The 16,065-nt window shown below is 39.4% G+C and overlaps 1 protein-coding gene and 1 pseudogene across 2 annotated transcripts; both read right to left on the bottom strand.

The window, feature by feature from the left end:
* Nucleotides 1-454: 454 nt before the first annotated feature.
* Nucleotides 455-9,722, bottom strand: BTF3 (basic transcription factor 3). 2 transcript variants are annotated; one of them, XM_044267303.1, is made up of 6 exons: nucleotides 9,595-9,722; nucleotides 8,936-9,004; nucleotides 3,638-3,751; nucleotides 3,127-3,328; nucleotides 1,821-1,877; nucleotides 455-757 (listed from the first exon to the last, which is right to left on the bottom strand). In XM_044267303.1, exons 2-6 carry the CDS (start codon nucleotides 9,002-9,004, stop codon nucleotides 711-713), a joined length of 489 nt encoding a protein of 162 aa, XP_044123238.1. In that variant the 5' UTR covers nucleotides 9,595-9,722; the 3' UTR covers nucleotides 455-710. The 2 variants fall into 2 exon arrangements, with proteins under 2 accessions (XP_044123238.1, XP_044123230.1); XM_044267295.1 differs by lacking the exon at nucleotides 9,595-9,722 and adding an exon at nucleotides 9,357-9,503.
* A 50-nt stretch (nucleotides 9,723-9,772) lies between these two features.
* On the bottom strand, nucleotides 9,773-16,065 carry LOC122889428 (annotated as a pseudogene).

Genomic DNA, 16,065 nt, shown 5'->3' on the forward strand with positions numbered 1-16,065 from the left:
GAAAGTTGAAATAATGAAAAAAATCTTCTTCATTAAGAGATTACTTCCACTTTTTTAAGGTACCCTTGTGTTACAACTAGGAAGTGGAGCTACTACTTCGTAGATTGAGAATTAAATGAGAGAAAATTAAGTGCAGTAATATATTAAAGGCACTTGGTATATACTTACAATATAGACAATATTAAGAGAAACTCTTTCTCACCCATTAAGCGATATTCCATCCCTTATAATTATACCCATTACTTACACCACTGTAGCTCTGAGGGCTGCTAGAGACAAGTTTTAAAATATGAGAACTTTATACCACCGTTGTTATATTATACGGCCATTTAAAATCTTTAATCAAATTTCACCAAAGATTACCAGCCATATTACATGCCATGATTAGCTTTCTATAAACAACTTTGCTTTCTGTGTACAAATCAGTGTTAATGAAATAAAAAGTAAAACTGTATCCTAGGCAAAGAACTTTATTAATCTTGTTTCAAACTTTATTCCCAGGCTTCTTCAGCTTAATAAGCTGCAAAGAATGAATTGTGTATAAGCAAAAACTGAAAAGAGCTGCAGTGTCCAAGGGGCTTGGGCTTAAAAATATTAGAGATCTAGATTTTATCAGATCCATGAACAAAATTTTAAAAAGCAGTCATAATATAAAATAGCAGCTCTCAGTGACTTCTTTAAGTTTTATCTTCTTCAGAAGTTGATTCAATTCAGTTTGCTTCATTCTTGGAAGCTTCATCAAAATTCTCCACAAGATCTAGGGGAAAAAAAAAAGAAAAACTGAAAAATCCCAAATCTATAAATCATTAGATTTTAAAAAGAGGTTAAAAAAATGCTCTCAAAATATATCTTACAGTTAAAAATCAATAGATATACTTAAAAACTTTATTTCCAAAGAGACCACTACCCATTTGGCACATTTTCAAGTATAGGTTCTGGAATGTAATTAAAACAAGGAAAAGAGGGAAATTTATTAATCTAATGACACAGATACTATGCTTAAAAATATGCACATGCCCTCCCCAGTTCCATTCCAAGAATTAAAACTGAGCAACAGTAATATATTAGTCAACATGGGGGTCAGAACCAAAGAACACCAACACAAACAATATAAAGTTTTCCTGGATTCCTAAAGGACACCCATCTAGGCAAAGTGGAAGTACTTCAGTCTAGTGATTCTATTGCTCAATAAACATGTTTTGTAACAAAACAATTTATTAAAAAAAAAAAAAGATTTTATTTATTTATTTGAGAGAGAATGAGAGAGAGAGAATATGAGAAGGGGGAGGGTCAGAGGGAGAAGCAGACTCCCCACTGAGCAGGAAACCCAATGTGGGACTCAAGGATCATGACCTGAGCTGAAGGCAATCGCTTAAATAACTGAGCAACCCAGGAGCCCCCAAAACATTATCAAGTAACAGCTAAGAAAGCAAAATCCCTCCTGATGGCCAAGAGTTTTTCTGATTTTAGAATGGTTATACCATATCCCAAGATACCTGAACTTCTTCATGCCTTATCATGAATTTATTAATCTCTAAGTAGGAAACAGGTCTCTGTGATCTACTAGTATTCTATTTATGTGATAACATACATACTTATTCAATATTTGAAGTCTCCAATTAGAAAAAGCCAAGTCTACAAACATAACTCCTAGTTAAATAATACCGCATTATTTTTTTCACTCTGGGCAAGGTTCATGTCCTCCTTTCCTGTCCTTTACGTTATTACCCCCTCCCCCAAGTTAAGGCTTTCCTATAGTACAAAGACTGGTTATTCTTCCTTCTAAGATTTTCTAGTTTAACCATAAATGAAGGTTCTACCTGGAACTTCATCATCATCATCCTCTCCGGTAGCAAGTGGTGCTTTTCCATCCACAGCTGTGAAAGTGAAATGAGTATGTTACACATTCATTAAGTCTTTAAAAACATTAACCAGAAGAACAGATGAAAGGCCAAGTGTTGTTAGAACTTATGACAACAATGACATTTGGGATTTCATCCCTAAGTACTAATAATAACACGGTAGCCTAATGTCTACAAATGAACTAGAATGCTGTTCACAGCCAACAGAACAAATTTCATACCCGTCTTTTCAATCCTCTGACCCACCACGGGTCCTGAAGTGGTATGAAAACAGAGTGCCCCCAGTGTAGCAGTAAACCCACATACCAAATTATGGGAAGATTTCTTTTGGGAGGCAAAAATTAAGAGACTGTTTTCTCAAATGTTTTGTGCATGGCATATGGGAGATGCTTAACAAACCTTTACTGAAATGAAAATAAAATGATCAAAAAATTAAGTGCCTCTGATTGGTGGTAAGCATCCATTTTCTTTTAAATACACAAAAGAGTGAACTATACATGGAGACTTCCCAGTACTATCCCTATCAGATTTTCAGTGGGGTATTTCCAAAGCCTACTTTAGCTCCAAAGGCCCAAGACTTTCTAGAATTTCTTACGCCTCTCCATCTGACAGACACCCCGTTCCCCCAAAGCCCCCCAAACTCTTATCTACATAAAAGCAGAAAAATGCCTAGAAAAACATGGAAGACTAAATAATGGACCATATAATAAGCCTTCCTTGCTTCTACATTGCCATTCTCCAAAATTTTAATCAGAGAACCACAGCATAAAGTAGCTACATCTCTTAACGCACTTATTCAACTACAAGATTTTTCTGCCGTGAACAAAATCCTTGTACTAGAATGAAAAACACCCAAATAATGTCAGGCCAATTCTTAAACATTACTGGTAATACCAGTTGTAAATACACTGAAAAAAATCGACAATTTATAATATATTTTAATCAATTCTTAACAGTTATCCAAAAAACCACCCCCTCAAAATTAACATTTATCATTTCCAGCTGATAAAGGTAAAAATTTTAAACCACTGATCCAAAGCAAGTTGGCAAAAAAACATTCCACTGAATCAAGTATAAAGTCCACAGCAAACTAGTTAACACACTGAAAACACTAAGAACACCTGCTTAAAAGTCATTATAAAAATTGTCACTTTTTAGAGGAAAACTGTCATTTTCAAATTTAAAGATATTCAGATCTACTTGAGATCTTAGAAATTTCCTGATAAATCGGTAACCCTGGGCAAAATCACTAAAGGAAACTCACATTGTTTGGGCAGAGCTTCAGCCAGTCTTCTTAAACTAGTCAGACTGTCTGCACCAAGTTGGTTTAAGATACTGGGTAGCATTTCTGTCAGCTGCTTTGTCTCAGCATGGCCTGTAATGGTGAAAGTGTTCGCTGCCAGCGATGCCTGAACTTTGGGGTTGTTAAAGTGGATCACTGTTCCTTGGTTTGTGAACATATTCACCTATCAAGAAAAAAAAGTTAATTAGCAACACCCAAAAACCCAAACATTCTATTAAGGAAAAGCTTAAGTCTGGCTAACTAATCCATTATTTCACTGTGAGGCACAGGAATATTTTGCCTAAAATGGAAAGTGCAATCTAATCACTTTCAGACTTAGCACTCCCTAATATTCACTAGTGGAATAGAAACCTATTTTAGAGGGATATGAAATTCTCTGTTGGGAGTAGAAAAAAAAAAAATTTAATGCATGGCCACTGAAGCTTTTTCCGACCAAAACTTGTTTTATAAAGAAATAAAATTTGATACTTACTTCTTCAATACCAGAGATATTGTTTACCCCTAACTTCTTTAAGGAGAACTGAAGTTTTTTATCATCTGCTGTAGCTGTTCTATGAACCACCTTCTTCTTTCGGCGAGCAGTTCCCTAGAGTGAGGAGAAAAGAAAACCTCACCACATACATACCATAACAGACATTAAAAAAAAAAAAAAAAAAGGCTTTATTTATTTATTTAACAGAGGGAGAGAGAGAAAGATCGTAAGTAGGCAGGGGGCGGGGAGGAGCAGGCTCCCCGCTGCTGAGCAGAGAGCCTGATGTGGGGCTTGATTACCGGACCCTGAGATTATGTCTGAGCCAAAGGCAGAGGCTTAACCCACTGAGTCACCCAGGCACCCCATAACAGACATTTTCAAAGGAAAGCTTCTAATTCCTTTCTGACCTTTGGATCTGTTTAAGAAAAATACCATAAGCACAAACTTTTAGGCAGCAAGTAGGGAATGATGGAAGCAGAAAGAGAGTTAACGAAGGAATTGTCTATAAATCCTTAACAACTTCTAAGCTTCTAGTTTTGTCATATATAAAACAATGATCTTTTCAAAGCCTTATTTTTTAAATTATCTGCTCTAGAAGTGACCAAAGAGATAGCATGTATCAACCTAAATTAAGCATCATTTAGAAGTTCTATGTCCAGGGGCGCCGGGGTGGCTCAGTGGGTTAAAGCCTCTGCCTGCAGCTCAGGTCATGATCTCAGGGTCCTGGGATCGAGTCCCGCATCAGGCTCTCTCTTCCTCTCAGAGCCTGCTTCCTCCTCCTCTCTCTCTCTCTGCCTTCCTCTGATCTCTGTCTGTCAAATAAATAAATAAAATCTTTAAAAAAAAAAAAAAAAGGAGTTCTATGTCCAGAACTATTAACCTTTTCTGTTTTCCATTAATATTCACAGGCAAGACAGTGTTTAAATGAGTTTATAATAGACTTTTATAATACCTAAAATCTTAAGTTAAATCTTAACTTAAAATCTTAAGTTTTTATCTTAAACCACAAAGCCTCTACATGATATGATCTGCTCTGCCCCTACTATTCTATTCTTGACGACATCTTCTATCACATACACATTCTCATCTTTAGCCAAATAAACCTCACAGTTCCTTCAACAGGCCAAAAAGGGCCTTTGCACATACTATTCCTTTCTTCCCTACCATCTGTATTTGTTCCCTCCCTTACTACAGATCTCTGTTCTTACATCACCCTATCAGTGGTCTTTCCCAGCCACCCTAAGTAAAAAAGCAACTACTACAGTTATCATCTATCCATCCAGGTTTATTTTCCTTCCTAATTTTTACTATGAGATAAATGTAATTTATTGTCTGTCTCCCCTCACCAGAATGTAACCTCCTTAAGGGATTCCATTCTGTGGCTAAAATTAACAAGTCAGGAAATGACAGATGCTGGCGAGGATGCGGAGAAAGGGGAACCCTCCTACACTGTTGGTGGGAATGCAAGCTGGTGCAACCACTCTGGAAAACAGCATGGAGGTTCCTCAAAAAGTTGAAAACAGAACTACCCTATGACCCAGCAATTGCACTACTGGGTATTTACCCTAAAGATACAAATGTAGTGATCCAAAGGGGCACGTGCACCCGAATGTTTATAGCAGCAATGTCTACAATAGCCAAACCATGGAAACAACCTAGATGTCCATCAACAGATAAATGGATAAAGAAGATGTGGTATATATACGCAATGGAATACTATGCAGCCATCAAAAGAAATGAAATCTTGCCATTTGCGACGACATGGATGGAACTAGAGGTATCATGCTTAGCGAAATAAGTCAAACGGAGAAAGACAACTATCATATGATCTCCCTGATATGAGGAAGTGGAGATGCAACATGGGGGTTAAGGGGCTAGGAGAAGAATAAATGAAACGAGATGGGATTGGGAGGAAGACAAACCGTAAGTGACTCTTAATCTCACAAAACAAACTGAGGGTTGCTGGGAGGAGGGGGGTTGGGAGAAGGTGGGTAGGGTTATGGACATTGGGGAGGGTATGTGCTATGGTGTGTGCTGTGAAGTGTGTAAACCTGTACCCCTGGGGATAAAAATATATTATATGTTTATTAAAAAAAAAAAAAAAAAGAGTCCATTCTGTTTACTGCCATGAACAGTATTGAGAACAATGTCCAGCTCACTGAAGGCACTCAGTAACTTTAATGAATGAACAAACGAATACAGGCTTCAAGCAAGTTTGTGGCCACTTGTTCATATACACCAAGTTTCCAATCTCCTCCTTCTCAAATATATCCCATAAACTTTCACAACTAGGCAAATGTGGCTCTCATTTTCTGCTTAACTCTCCGTAATACTTAATAAACTCAAGAACTCTTATGTATAGATTAAGCCCTTTACATGATACATAAAGCTCCTTATGGAAAAGTTATGACCCACCTATTTCAAAATACCCCAACCTACGTACCAATTTTTTTTCTTTTTTTTTTTTAAGATTTTATTTATTTGCCAGAGAGAGAGAGAGAGAGAGAGAGAGAGCACAGGCAGGCAGAGTGGCAGCAGAGGCAGAGGGAGAAGCTGGCTCCCCGCCGAGCAAGGAGCCCAATGTGGGACCCGATCCCAGGATGCTGGGATCATGACCTGAGCCGAAGGCAGCCGCTTAACCAACTGAGCCACCCAGGTGTCCCCTACATACCAATTTCTATTTGTCCTTTAAAACCCTTTTCAAACCATTATCTCTTTCATGCCATCCCTAAACTCTGCCATAAACTGCCCCAAGCAAAATCATTCCCATTTCTAGATTTTGAAAATGCTTCTAGGGGCACCTGGGTGGCTCAGTGGGTTAAGCCTCTGCCTTCAGCTGTCATGATCTCAGGGTCCTGGGATGGAGCCCTGCATCGGGCTCTCTGCTTGGCAGGAAGCATGCTTCCCTCTCCCCCTGCCTGCCTCTACGCCTACTTGTGATCTCTCTGTCAAATAAATAAATAAAATCTTTAAAAAAAAAGGAGAGAGAGAGAGAAAAAGAAAATGTTTCTACTGCACTATGTATATTACACTACAAAAACAAATTAAAAAACAAAAACCAAAAAAACCTGTCCCCTACTGGCGTTAAAGTCCCCTAAGGGACCATAAATTTCTTAAATTTCATATTCTCAGAACTGAGCACAGTTAAAGGCTTAAGTAAATGATAGCCGAACCGAGTAACATATCATAGCTACAAAAAAAAAAAACTGGCTACCAATACCCCCCAAAAACTTTTAAGAATAAAAATCACTTTGATATAGTCATGTAGATACCTGGTTTTCAAAGAATTCTCTCTAAAAGACATTCTAAACGACTACTATAAGATTCTAAAAACAAACCTGACACACCTTCTATAGATTCCATACAGTTCACATCCATAGAGTTCAATTTTTACTGATGTAATTTAGTATCAATGCTCTGACCAGATATTGAATAAAGCACTTTACACTACTTATCTGGAAGTACCTAACACAGGTTTCTCTAAGGCAAAACTAACTCACCAAATTTCATATTCCATAATAAAGAAGTTTTTTAAAAGGTCCATATTACAAGGACATAAGTATTTCCTATGTCACCTAAACAAAGTTCAATCCTACATCAGCCTTAAGAATCTAAAAAAACCTACACTTTCCTTGCCCTAGAATGTTTCTCATAGCTAAATGATCAGTACCAAAGAAAGCACACAAGCACATTATCCACAATACTTCCTGTAAAACCTGTACTAAAAGACACTTAAAAACACTAATGTAGGGGCACCTGGGTGGCTCAGTAGGTTAAAGCCTCTGCCTTCAGCTCAGGTCATGATCCCAGGGTCCTGGGATCGAGCCCCACATCGGGCTCTCTGCTCGGTAGGGAGCCTGCTTCCTCCTGTCTCTCTCTCTCTGCCTGCCTCTCTGCCTACTTGTGATCTCTGTCAAATAAATAAATAAAATCTTTAAAAACAAACACACACTAATGTAAGAACACTGAAACACTGACCACAAAGGATATAATGAGTTCTTCTGGGACCTGAAGGCCACACCTAGCTTTTAACAATTGCTAACAACAAGAAACACCTACCATTTGTTAATGGGCAGGTGCAGATGCTCAAGACTACTAGCTTCAGGAAAGAAAAAAGGATCGTGATATATTCATTGTTGGCAAAGTCCAGTAATTTAACAAATGCACACCTTGTTGTTTAAGCCTACGTACAACTTCTGTCTATTTCACAGAAGATTCTACTTGAAGGCAAATGTTTAAAATTGGGAAAAACTAATAGGTAATAAACTTGTCCTAGGGAAGCTTTACAAGTTTTACCAAGTAAAGACATGCTCTGTTCCAACAGGCTACCACACCTTGTTAAATACTAGGAATGTGCTAACATGATGCAAAATACAACTAAGCAGACAGACCTCTGTCTGGAGCAGACATTTGACTTAAGTACATCACTCAGAAAACAATCTAATACTTCCAAGTTCAAAAAAGAATACTCTTGAAGATCAGTATCCAGCAGGAAAAACCAAACAGCCAAAAACTTACCTAAAAACCTACCAATCATTCTCATTCTCTCAGTTTTAGCATATTAACAAAGCCAAAATTGAAAGAGATCTGCTTAGGTAGTGTTTTCAAATCCAGTCACTGCCTTAAACTCTATGATGTGCCTCTAACATATGTATCTTCCAAATATTCTAGAAAACATACACCTACTCTAAACTGCATTTAAGAAAGAATTACAGGCCTTAACTTAAAACAGACACAAACTTCTAACTATTAAGCACAACAATTATCCAGAATCTTACAATATAAACTACAGTTCAAAAGACAGATGGAACTAAAGCTCAGAGTTAGCATAGTTATTTTAAAGAAAGAAAGAAAGAAAGAAAGAAAAGGCAAAGTACAGAATGTATACAACTTAGGCCAAACAAGGTAGAAGTATGATGGCCACTAACAGAATTGACACATTTTCTTACTGATTAAACTAGGAAACACTTTTGTTCTACTTAAACACTGTAACACAAAACATACTTATACAGAAGTAATGTTTGTTGTTTAAGTTCTCTTTTCATCTAGACTCACTTTTCTCTTTTAATCTACAACATACAGGTCCCACTGACACACTCTATTGTACACCATTTAACCCCACCTCCTCCCCCACCGCTTTGCTAGCTCTATGAAATGCCCTCTAGAGACAGTGACAAGCCAGTAACACAAGAAAAGCAAATCCAAGGGGGAAAATAAAACAAAACAAAACAAATCAAAAAGCAAATACCACCCCAAACCTTTAAACTTCAAAAAGCTCCCAAAACTATTGAAACTTACTTTCCCACCAATGCGCACTTGTGCTTGCAGTTTGGCGAGTTTCTCCTGGTTCATGATAGTTTCTTTCATCTAGAAAAACATGAAACCCTCAGCGAGGAAAGGTCTGGTTCACTCTAGCATTCCACGCTCGTTATTTCCCAAGACACCAACCCAAAAAAAAAAAAAAAAAAAAGTCCTAAACAGGCCGCGGCCTGAATTCCCAATCCACCCCGCAAAGCTCCCAATTTCAGTTTTGAGGGAGCGTAAAGAGCACCCACTTTCCTACCCTCCTCAACTCCCCCCCCCCCCGCCCCCTTACAAGCCGAAAAGGGCTCCAACCCACGCCTGGTCAGCACCCCCCACCCCCGGCCCTGGCCCGGCCTCGGCCTAGCCAGGGCCTGCCCGGGCCCGGCCCAGCCACTCTCCGCAAGCCTCGCGGTACCTGAGGCTCCTGTCCTCGGGTTCCGCCGCGAGGTGGAGGAAGAGACGGCGTCGCCTCGCCCCCAGGGCAGCCGCCCCTGGCTCGACCTCGCCCCCGAGAGTCAGCCTGAGTGGGTGCGCCTGTCCGTCGCATCGCCTTCCTCTCCTCAGCCCTGTCCCTCCCTGTCTCGCTCCTTCCGGGCACTTCCCGCCCCCGTTCCCGTCCTCCTCCCACGCCGGCGTCCAGAGCCTTTTTGTACCTTGTTGGAGCGGAAATGGGACCGCGCGGGGGACTAGGGTTGGCGCTCAGGGGGTCTCGGGCGGACCAGCTGAAATTAGGTGCACACACGCGGGGACGCAAGATGGCAGCTAGAGGAAGGCCGGAAGTGATGCAACGCTGCTTCCTCCCAAAGTCAGGAAACGGACTTTGCCGCGAGGTTAGTGCTTCGCTGCGCACGCGCGGCCTGAGGCTCCGGCATTTGTGACCGACCGGTTGGGACAGTTGTCAAGGAGCGCGGGCCGGTTTGGGGCCGCACGAGGGGCTCTTAACTGTCGGCGCTGCGTGTAGTCCTGGGAAAGACCACAGAGGGGTCAGAAAGAACGGTTCTTTGCAGTTAGGGTTGAGTAAGTCGGCCCTGATCCCCAAATTCTTTACCCTCAGAAGAAAGGGCAGTTCACATTTGCGGAAACGCTTGGGGCGCCCCGCGTGTGTTCATCTCTTCACTCGCTCTAGCTCGCTTTTTGGGGTAGATTGGAGCAATTCTCTGGATGTTTTAGAATTTCCTTTCCGGCCCATATTGGCCTTTACCGAAACATTTTGTCACAACTTTGCCGAAGTAAACTGATACTACTTTGCAGGATGAGGTGGTTTGGTGGGTTGCAGGACCATGGTTCACAATTTCTGGCGAGCGCGTTCAAAATGTATCCCCAAGGCCCGATCCTTAAAAGGGGTTCAGTCGGACTGGGGATGGAACCGGGTAATCTGAATTTCAGCAAGCGTAGCACCTACGCCTGAGACCCCTGTACTTAATTGCCTTACTTCTCTTGTTTAAACAGACAAAAATTGACTCCTTGGTGTAATTTGGCATGGATTTTACAGTTAGTGATTCACAGTTGAACAAACACTGTTCCTTAACTCGGTAATGCAGTCAAAGGAGCATTTGTGCCTGGTGTGTTAAGAGAGGCTAAATTTTCCAACTGGTAGGGCAAGCTTTAAGACAAGCTTAAAGTCTGAATGCTAGCTGGCCAGCCTTTTTGTGGTCTTATTTATGAAAACCCTTTGCAGATTCAAAAATGAGTCGAAATCTTTGAGAAAATACAGTTTATATGGCAAGGAAATTTGTGTAGGTGCAGATTTCCCTCCAGTTAAGATTAATCATTTTTTTTTTAATACTTTCCATGTGTAAATTTGTTAAAATGTGAGGTCTCTAAGAAAATAGTGAGAACGGCCATATTGCTTTTTAGGGTAATTGTAACTGTTGATATTTTCTTAAAAAACAATGTTGCTCCTCTTAAATATGAGTCAAGGTTTAGTATAGAAAAAGGTGAACTATTATGCTCCGTGGGTTACTGTAAAAGTCAAAACAACTGTGCCAATATCAGTACTATAGAAATACTACAGAATACATAGAAATAGTTCCCTTTTTGACAGTATGTCTTTGTTCGAGAACACATTTTTCCCCCTTCTACCATGTTATACTAAGGGCATTTGAAACTCTCGTCATACAATATTTTTTCAGCATTTACATCAACATAAGATTCTTCCACTTACCTGTCACCTGATTTACCTTATATATACCTGTTTTCTGGAAATATCCCAGGCCATTATATATATATATATATATATATATATATATATATATTTTTTTTTTTTTTTTTAAGATTTTATTTATTTATCAGAGAGAGAGAGGGAGAGAGAGCAAGCACAGGCAGACAGAATGGCAGGCAGAGGCAGAGGGAGAAGCAGGCTCCCTGCCAAGCAAGGACCCCGATGTGGGACTCCATCCCAGGATGCTGGGATCGTGACCTGAGCCGAAGGCAGCTGCTTAACCAACTGAGCCACCCAGGCGTCCCTCCCAGGTTATTTTTTATTTTCCCTTGGTTCCCACTTTTCTGTCTTGTTCTTTTCTAATTTTTAAGAATTTAACTATGTTGAAAATCATGAAAGTTGCTCTAATAGAAAAGACATTTTAAATTTTTCTGCTGTGGTTTTGTGAATGGTTAAGAAATTCAGATTCTGGGGCACCTGGGTGGCTCATTCGTTAAGTGGCTGCCTTCTATTCAGGTCATCATCTCAGGGTCCTGGGATGGGCTCCATGCTCAGCAGGGAGTCTGCTTCTCCCTCTGCCTGCTGCTCCCCCTGCTTGTACTCTCTGTCAGATAAATAAAATCTAAAAAAAGGGGGGGAGGGGAGATTCAGATTCTGCTAATATTTATATACCAGTCTTCTAAAAAAGTAATTGAAGGGATTTTTTTAACTCCAAAAAAAGTTACTGGGGCGCCTGGATGACTGAGTGGGTTAAGCCTCTGCCTTCAGCTCAGGTCATGATCCTGGGGTCCTGGGATCGAGCCCCGCATTGGACTCTCTGCTCTGCGGAGAGCCTGCTTCCTCCTCTCTCTCTGCCTGCCTCTCTGACTACTTGTGATCTCTGTCAAATAAATAAATAAAATAAAATCTTTTTAAAAAAAGTTACTAAGTTGCTATCTTAGGTCAGTGATGACAAAACAGTAATTTATGGTATCTATGGTAAGTAAGAATTACTAGCTCCCACATTTAACTACTTAGCCTGAACAAACTCAAGGATTCAACATGACCTCTGTCAATAGAATAGGCAAGAAGGGGAAACCTGTTTGCTCTCCTTGCTTTTTAGTTTATGGTCTAATCAAAGTCGATGAATTATTTTTGCCTCTCAGTTGGACTTGAGTTGGCTTCAGCATGAACTAAAATACATACTTGACATAATGTTTATTAAGAGCCTGTTTTCACCCACAGAAGGTATTGGAAATCACAGAGGATAAATGTTCCCGTGGTTTTAGTTGCTTTGTGATCTGGCCATTGACTGATAGACACAATAGACCTTTTGTTTGTTTCTAAACCTCCTTAAACTTCTAATACCCCCACCTTTGTCAAGTTAGTGCCTGCAATTTACATAGCTTTTGGTTTAAATGTCTCAGGAAAGCCTTTTCTGACACCCTCAACCTTATTAAGTTACATCCATCTTTGTTATTTTTAATTGTGGTACTTTATTAAATGCAGAATGATAGATTGATAATTTTATTGAGTTAATGGAGAACTGAACTAGGAGTCTTAATAACAATTTCTACAGGATGATGTTGAGTGTTGGCTCTAACAGTTGCATCCTCACAGAAATCTTGTGAGGTAGGTTCATCCCATAGTACTTCTCACTACTGGCCATCTAACTAGAGCTTAGAGAGTTAAGGTGTAAAGATTGACACCACTTCATCTACCCTCCATTACTCTACCATCTCTATATATTTGAATCTATAAATTTTGCCTTCCTTTCTGTTACACACAGAATTATTCCCTCTACTTGTACTTTTGTGCATTTCATTCAGGTCCTTGATTGTTCCATTACAGCCCTCCTGTATCTGTTCTCCCCCTTTCAACTAAGTCATTCTACCAGTGTACTAATAAGCCTCAGTCTCAAGTATCTCAAAACAGAAGAAAATGAAAAATTTTTTGACCTCTGTTCTCCTCCAGCCACTACTTAACTTTTGTGTTCCCTTTTATAGCAAAAAATCTATCTGAAGAATTGTCTAAACCTCCATCTTGACAAATCCGAAAGGTAAATTCTTAGTTTTTATTTTAGCCTTTAGGAGGCATTTGACACTCTTGGCCTCTTCCACATTTTTGAAATATTTTCTTCTCTAGGCTTCATGAACATCTCACTTCCTGGTTTCCTCTTACTGGCAGCTCAGTGTACTTCACTTTATCTTAATTCTCTGACTTCTAAATATTAGAGTTGCTTACATTTTAGTTCTATATTCTTTTCTACCTATATTCTTCCTAAGTGTTTTCATCCAGTCCCATGGCTTTAACTGTCATCTTTATTTTGATGAGGCCCCAAATCTATAATGCTAACCCTAATTTTTTGAATATCAGACTGAATATCCTTCTTACATTATTGTGGAAAGCTTCCAGGTGCACCAGAGCACAAATAATATAATGAGCCTCGATAGACCCACCACACAGCACCAACAGTTAATAAATTAATACACGCATACTCAGCTTTTTTTCATTCAATCTTAACAATTTTATTTCAGAAAACTTATATAAGGTCATGCTGGAAGAAAGTCGAGTGCTGGGGAAGGGAGGAAGAGGAGCAGACAATGTCTTGTTTTGTTTTGTTTTGTAGAGAACCCTGGTAGAGAAACACTTGTATGAAGATGGGGAAAGAAAATTGTGCTAAAGTATTCTTAAAAAGGAAAGATTAATTGAAGTCATAGGAATTATTGAAAGCATCTTTTTTTTTAAGTTTATTTATTTTTCTTTGTAATCTCTATACCTAACGTGAGGTTCAAACTCACCCTAAGATGTGGAGATCAAGAGTAGCATGCTCCTCTGACTGAGTCAGCCAGGTGCCCCCGAAGCATCTTTTAAAATCTCAGTCACCGAATATACTCTGTATTTTCGAGACCAGAATGGAATCAAGGCAGTCAATAACTTTTTTATAATTAAAAAAAAAGCTTTAAATGTTTAATTGGTGGGGAAAAAAAACACTGAAAATAAGTTGCTCTTAGAATATACATTGTCTGCAGTCAGACAAGGATGATATATGAGTAGAAAGATCCTGGAGTGTCATGAAAGCAAAGCATGGAAGTCTACATTATCCAAATATTACTGATCATCTATTTAGTGAGCAGTTTACCTTACCATGCCTTACCTTAACCACACTAAAATATTTTTAAGGCCTTTCTTGGCTGTGAAATCCTCCCCAATCCTATTATCTTCATAAAATCTTTCAAATTGGGGCACATGGATGGTTCAGTTGGTTAAGAGTGCTTTTTTTTTTTTTAAAGATTTTTTATTTATTTATTTGACAGAGAGAGATTACAAGTAGCCAGAGAGGCAGGCAGAGAGAGAGAGGAGGAAGCAGGCTCCCTGCAGAGCAGAGAGCCCGATGCGGGACTCGATCCCAGGACCCTGAGATCATGACCTGAGCCGAAGGCAGTGGCTTAACCCACTGAGCCACCCAGGCGCCCATGAGTGCTTTTGACTCAGGTCGTGGTCCTGGGGTCCCGGGCTAATGCAAATTTAGCAAGGAAAAGTAAATCACTAAACAGTTTGAAGCAGCCTTTCTTGTCAGGCAGAGAATGCCAGCAGAGCTTAAATTTTTCTAGTAGATTTTTAAAATTATCCGTAGAAGTTAGCTGCTATAATAAATCACTGTGCCAAGTTTATAGAGACAAAGAGTCCAGCCTAATATCCTCTCTCTGCTTATAAACTAAGCAACCTCCAGTAAGATTTTCACAGTGTCCTTAATTCAACATGATTTTTTTTTAATTTAAAAAAAAAGTGGTTTTGCCCTTTCTATTTTAGGTTATATTTGAGTGCCTTTTAAGAGTGTTGTGCAGTTTATTGGGGAAAATTCTTTTGAAGCTTTCATTTGCTCTGCAGAAACCAAATCTATAGGCATTTTAAAATTTAAACTATGGGATAACTTGGTGACTACCAAATTGTAACTGACTCAGTTTCTTGTTTCAGTGCCTTATCTTTTCCCCAAGCTCAAATCAATGCTAACCAGGGCCATTACAACCCCCCTGGGGTATTTCATTCCGTTGGCTGGTGGGTTTCCTGGAAGTCTACATCCTTTAGATTTACTCTCAGGATACCCAGTGTTCATTTGTCAGATACTGACACTGCTCGTGTATTACTTTTTATTTTTTGTTTTTTAAGCAAAACAAGTCAGGGTAGAAAATAATTGAAAGACCAACATATAATTAGTAACTTAATTTGGTCAACAAAACTGTCCAAATTTCAAACCTGGATGGGGTTTCATTTTGTATATTCCTGTATCATTTGTCACAGATATAAAAAAGAGTGAAAAAAAAATCCGGAAATAATTATTTAATTGTTTGCATTTGGGTGATAGACTCATTATTCTTTTTTTTTTTTAAGATTTATTTATTTGATGGAACAAGAAGGTGGAGTGGCAGTCAGAGGGAGAGGGAGAAGCAGGCTCCCTGCTGAGCAGAGAGCCCAACATGGGGCTTGATCCCAGGACCCCAGAATCACAACCCAAGCTGAAGATAGATACTTAACTGACTGAACCACCTAAGTGCCCCTAGATGCAATATTCTTTTTTTTTTAAAGCCTTTTGATTTTTTTATTACTCAAAAAAGCTGCTGCTTCTTCTTTTTTTTTTTTTTTTTTTTTAGCATTCTGGCTCTGTGCTTTTGCCTAATATGCGTTCACAATGATTTCCTGCTCCTCGATAAGGAAAGCATGCTTGATCCTGTCACGAACACACTTAGCACACATGGAACCACCACAGGCCCTGCTGACTTGTTTTTATCATTTTATACAACCTCATAAGCACTTGAGATCTCACAGCACGAACTCCTGGAAGTTAGCCTAGGCACACTCCACATGCAGATTTTGGTGCTTTCCCAGCCTTCTCGATATAAAGGTAAACAATTCAGGACAGCCTAGTTTTATTAGAGGTTGTACTGTAGGACAGCATATGATGGTAGGTCAAACACTAGACCAT

The sequence above is a fragment of the Neovison vison genome, chromosome 1, assembly GCF_020171115.1.
Source record: "Neovison vison isolate M4711 chromosome 1, ASM_NN_V1, whole genome shotgun sequence".
Lineage (NCBI taxonomy): Eukaryota > Metazoa > Chordata > Mammalia > Carnivora > Mustelidae > Neogale > Neogale vison.

Excerpts from the sequence above, each read along its gene's own strand:
- BTF3 (XM_044267295.1), bottom strand. The coding sequence starts at position 9,488 with ATGCGACGGACAGGCGCACCCACTCAGGCTGACTCTCGGGGGCGAGGT. Across the intron at positions 1,878-3,126 it reads TGAAGCTCTGCCCAAACAAT|CTGTGGATGGAAAAGCACCA; the intron begins GTGAGTTTCCTT and ends TCACTTTCACAG. Across the intron at positions 758-1,820 it reads TGATGATGATGAAGTTCCAG|ATCTTGTGGAGAATTTTGAT; the intron begins GTAGAACCTTCA and ends TTTTTCCCCTAG.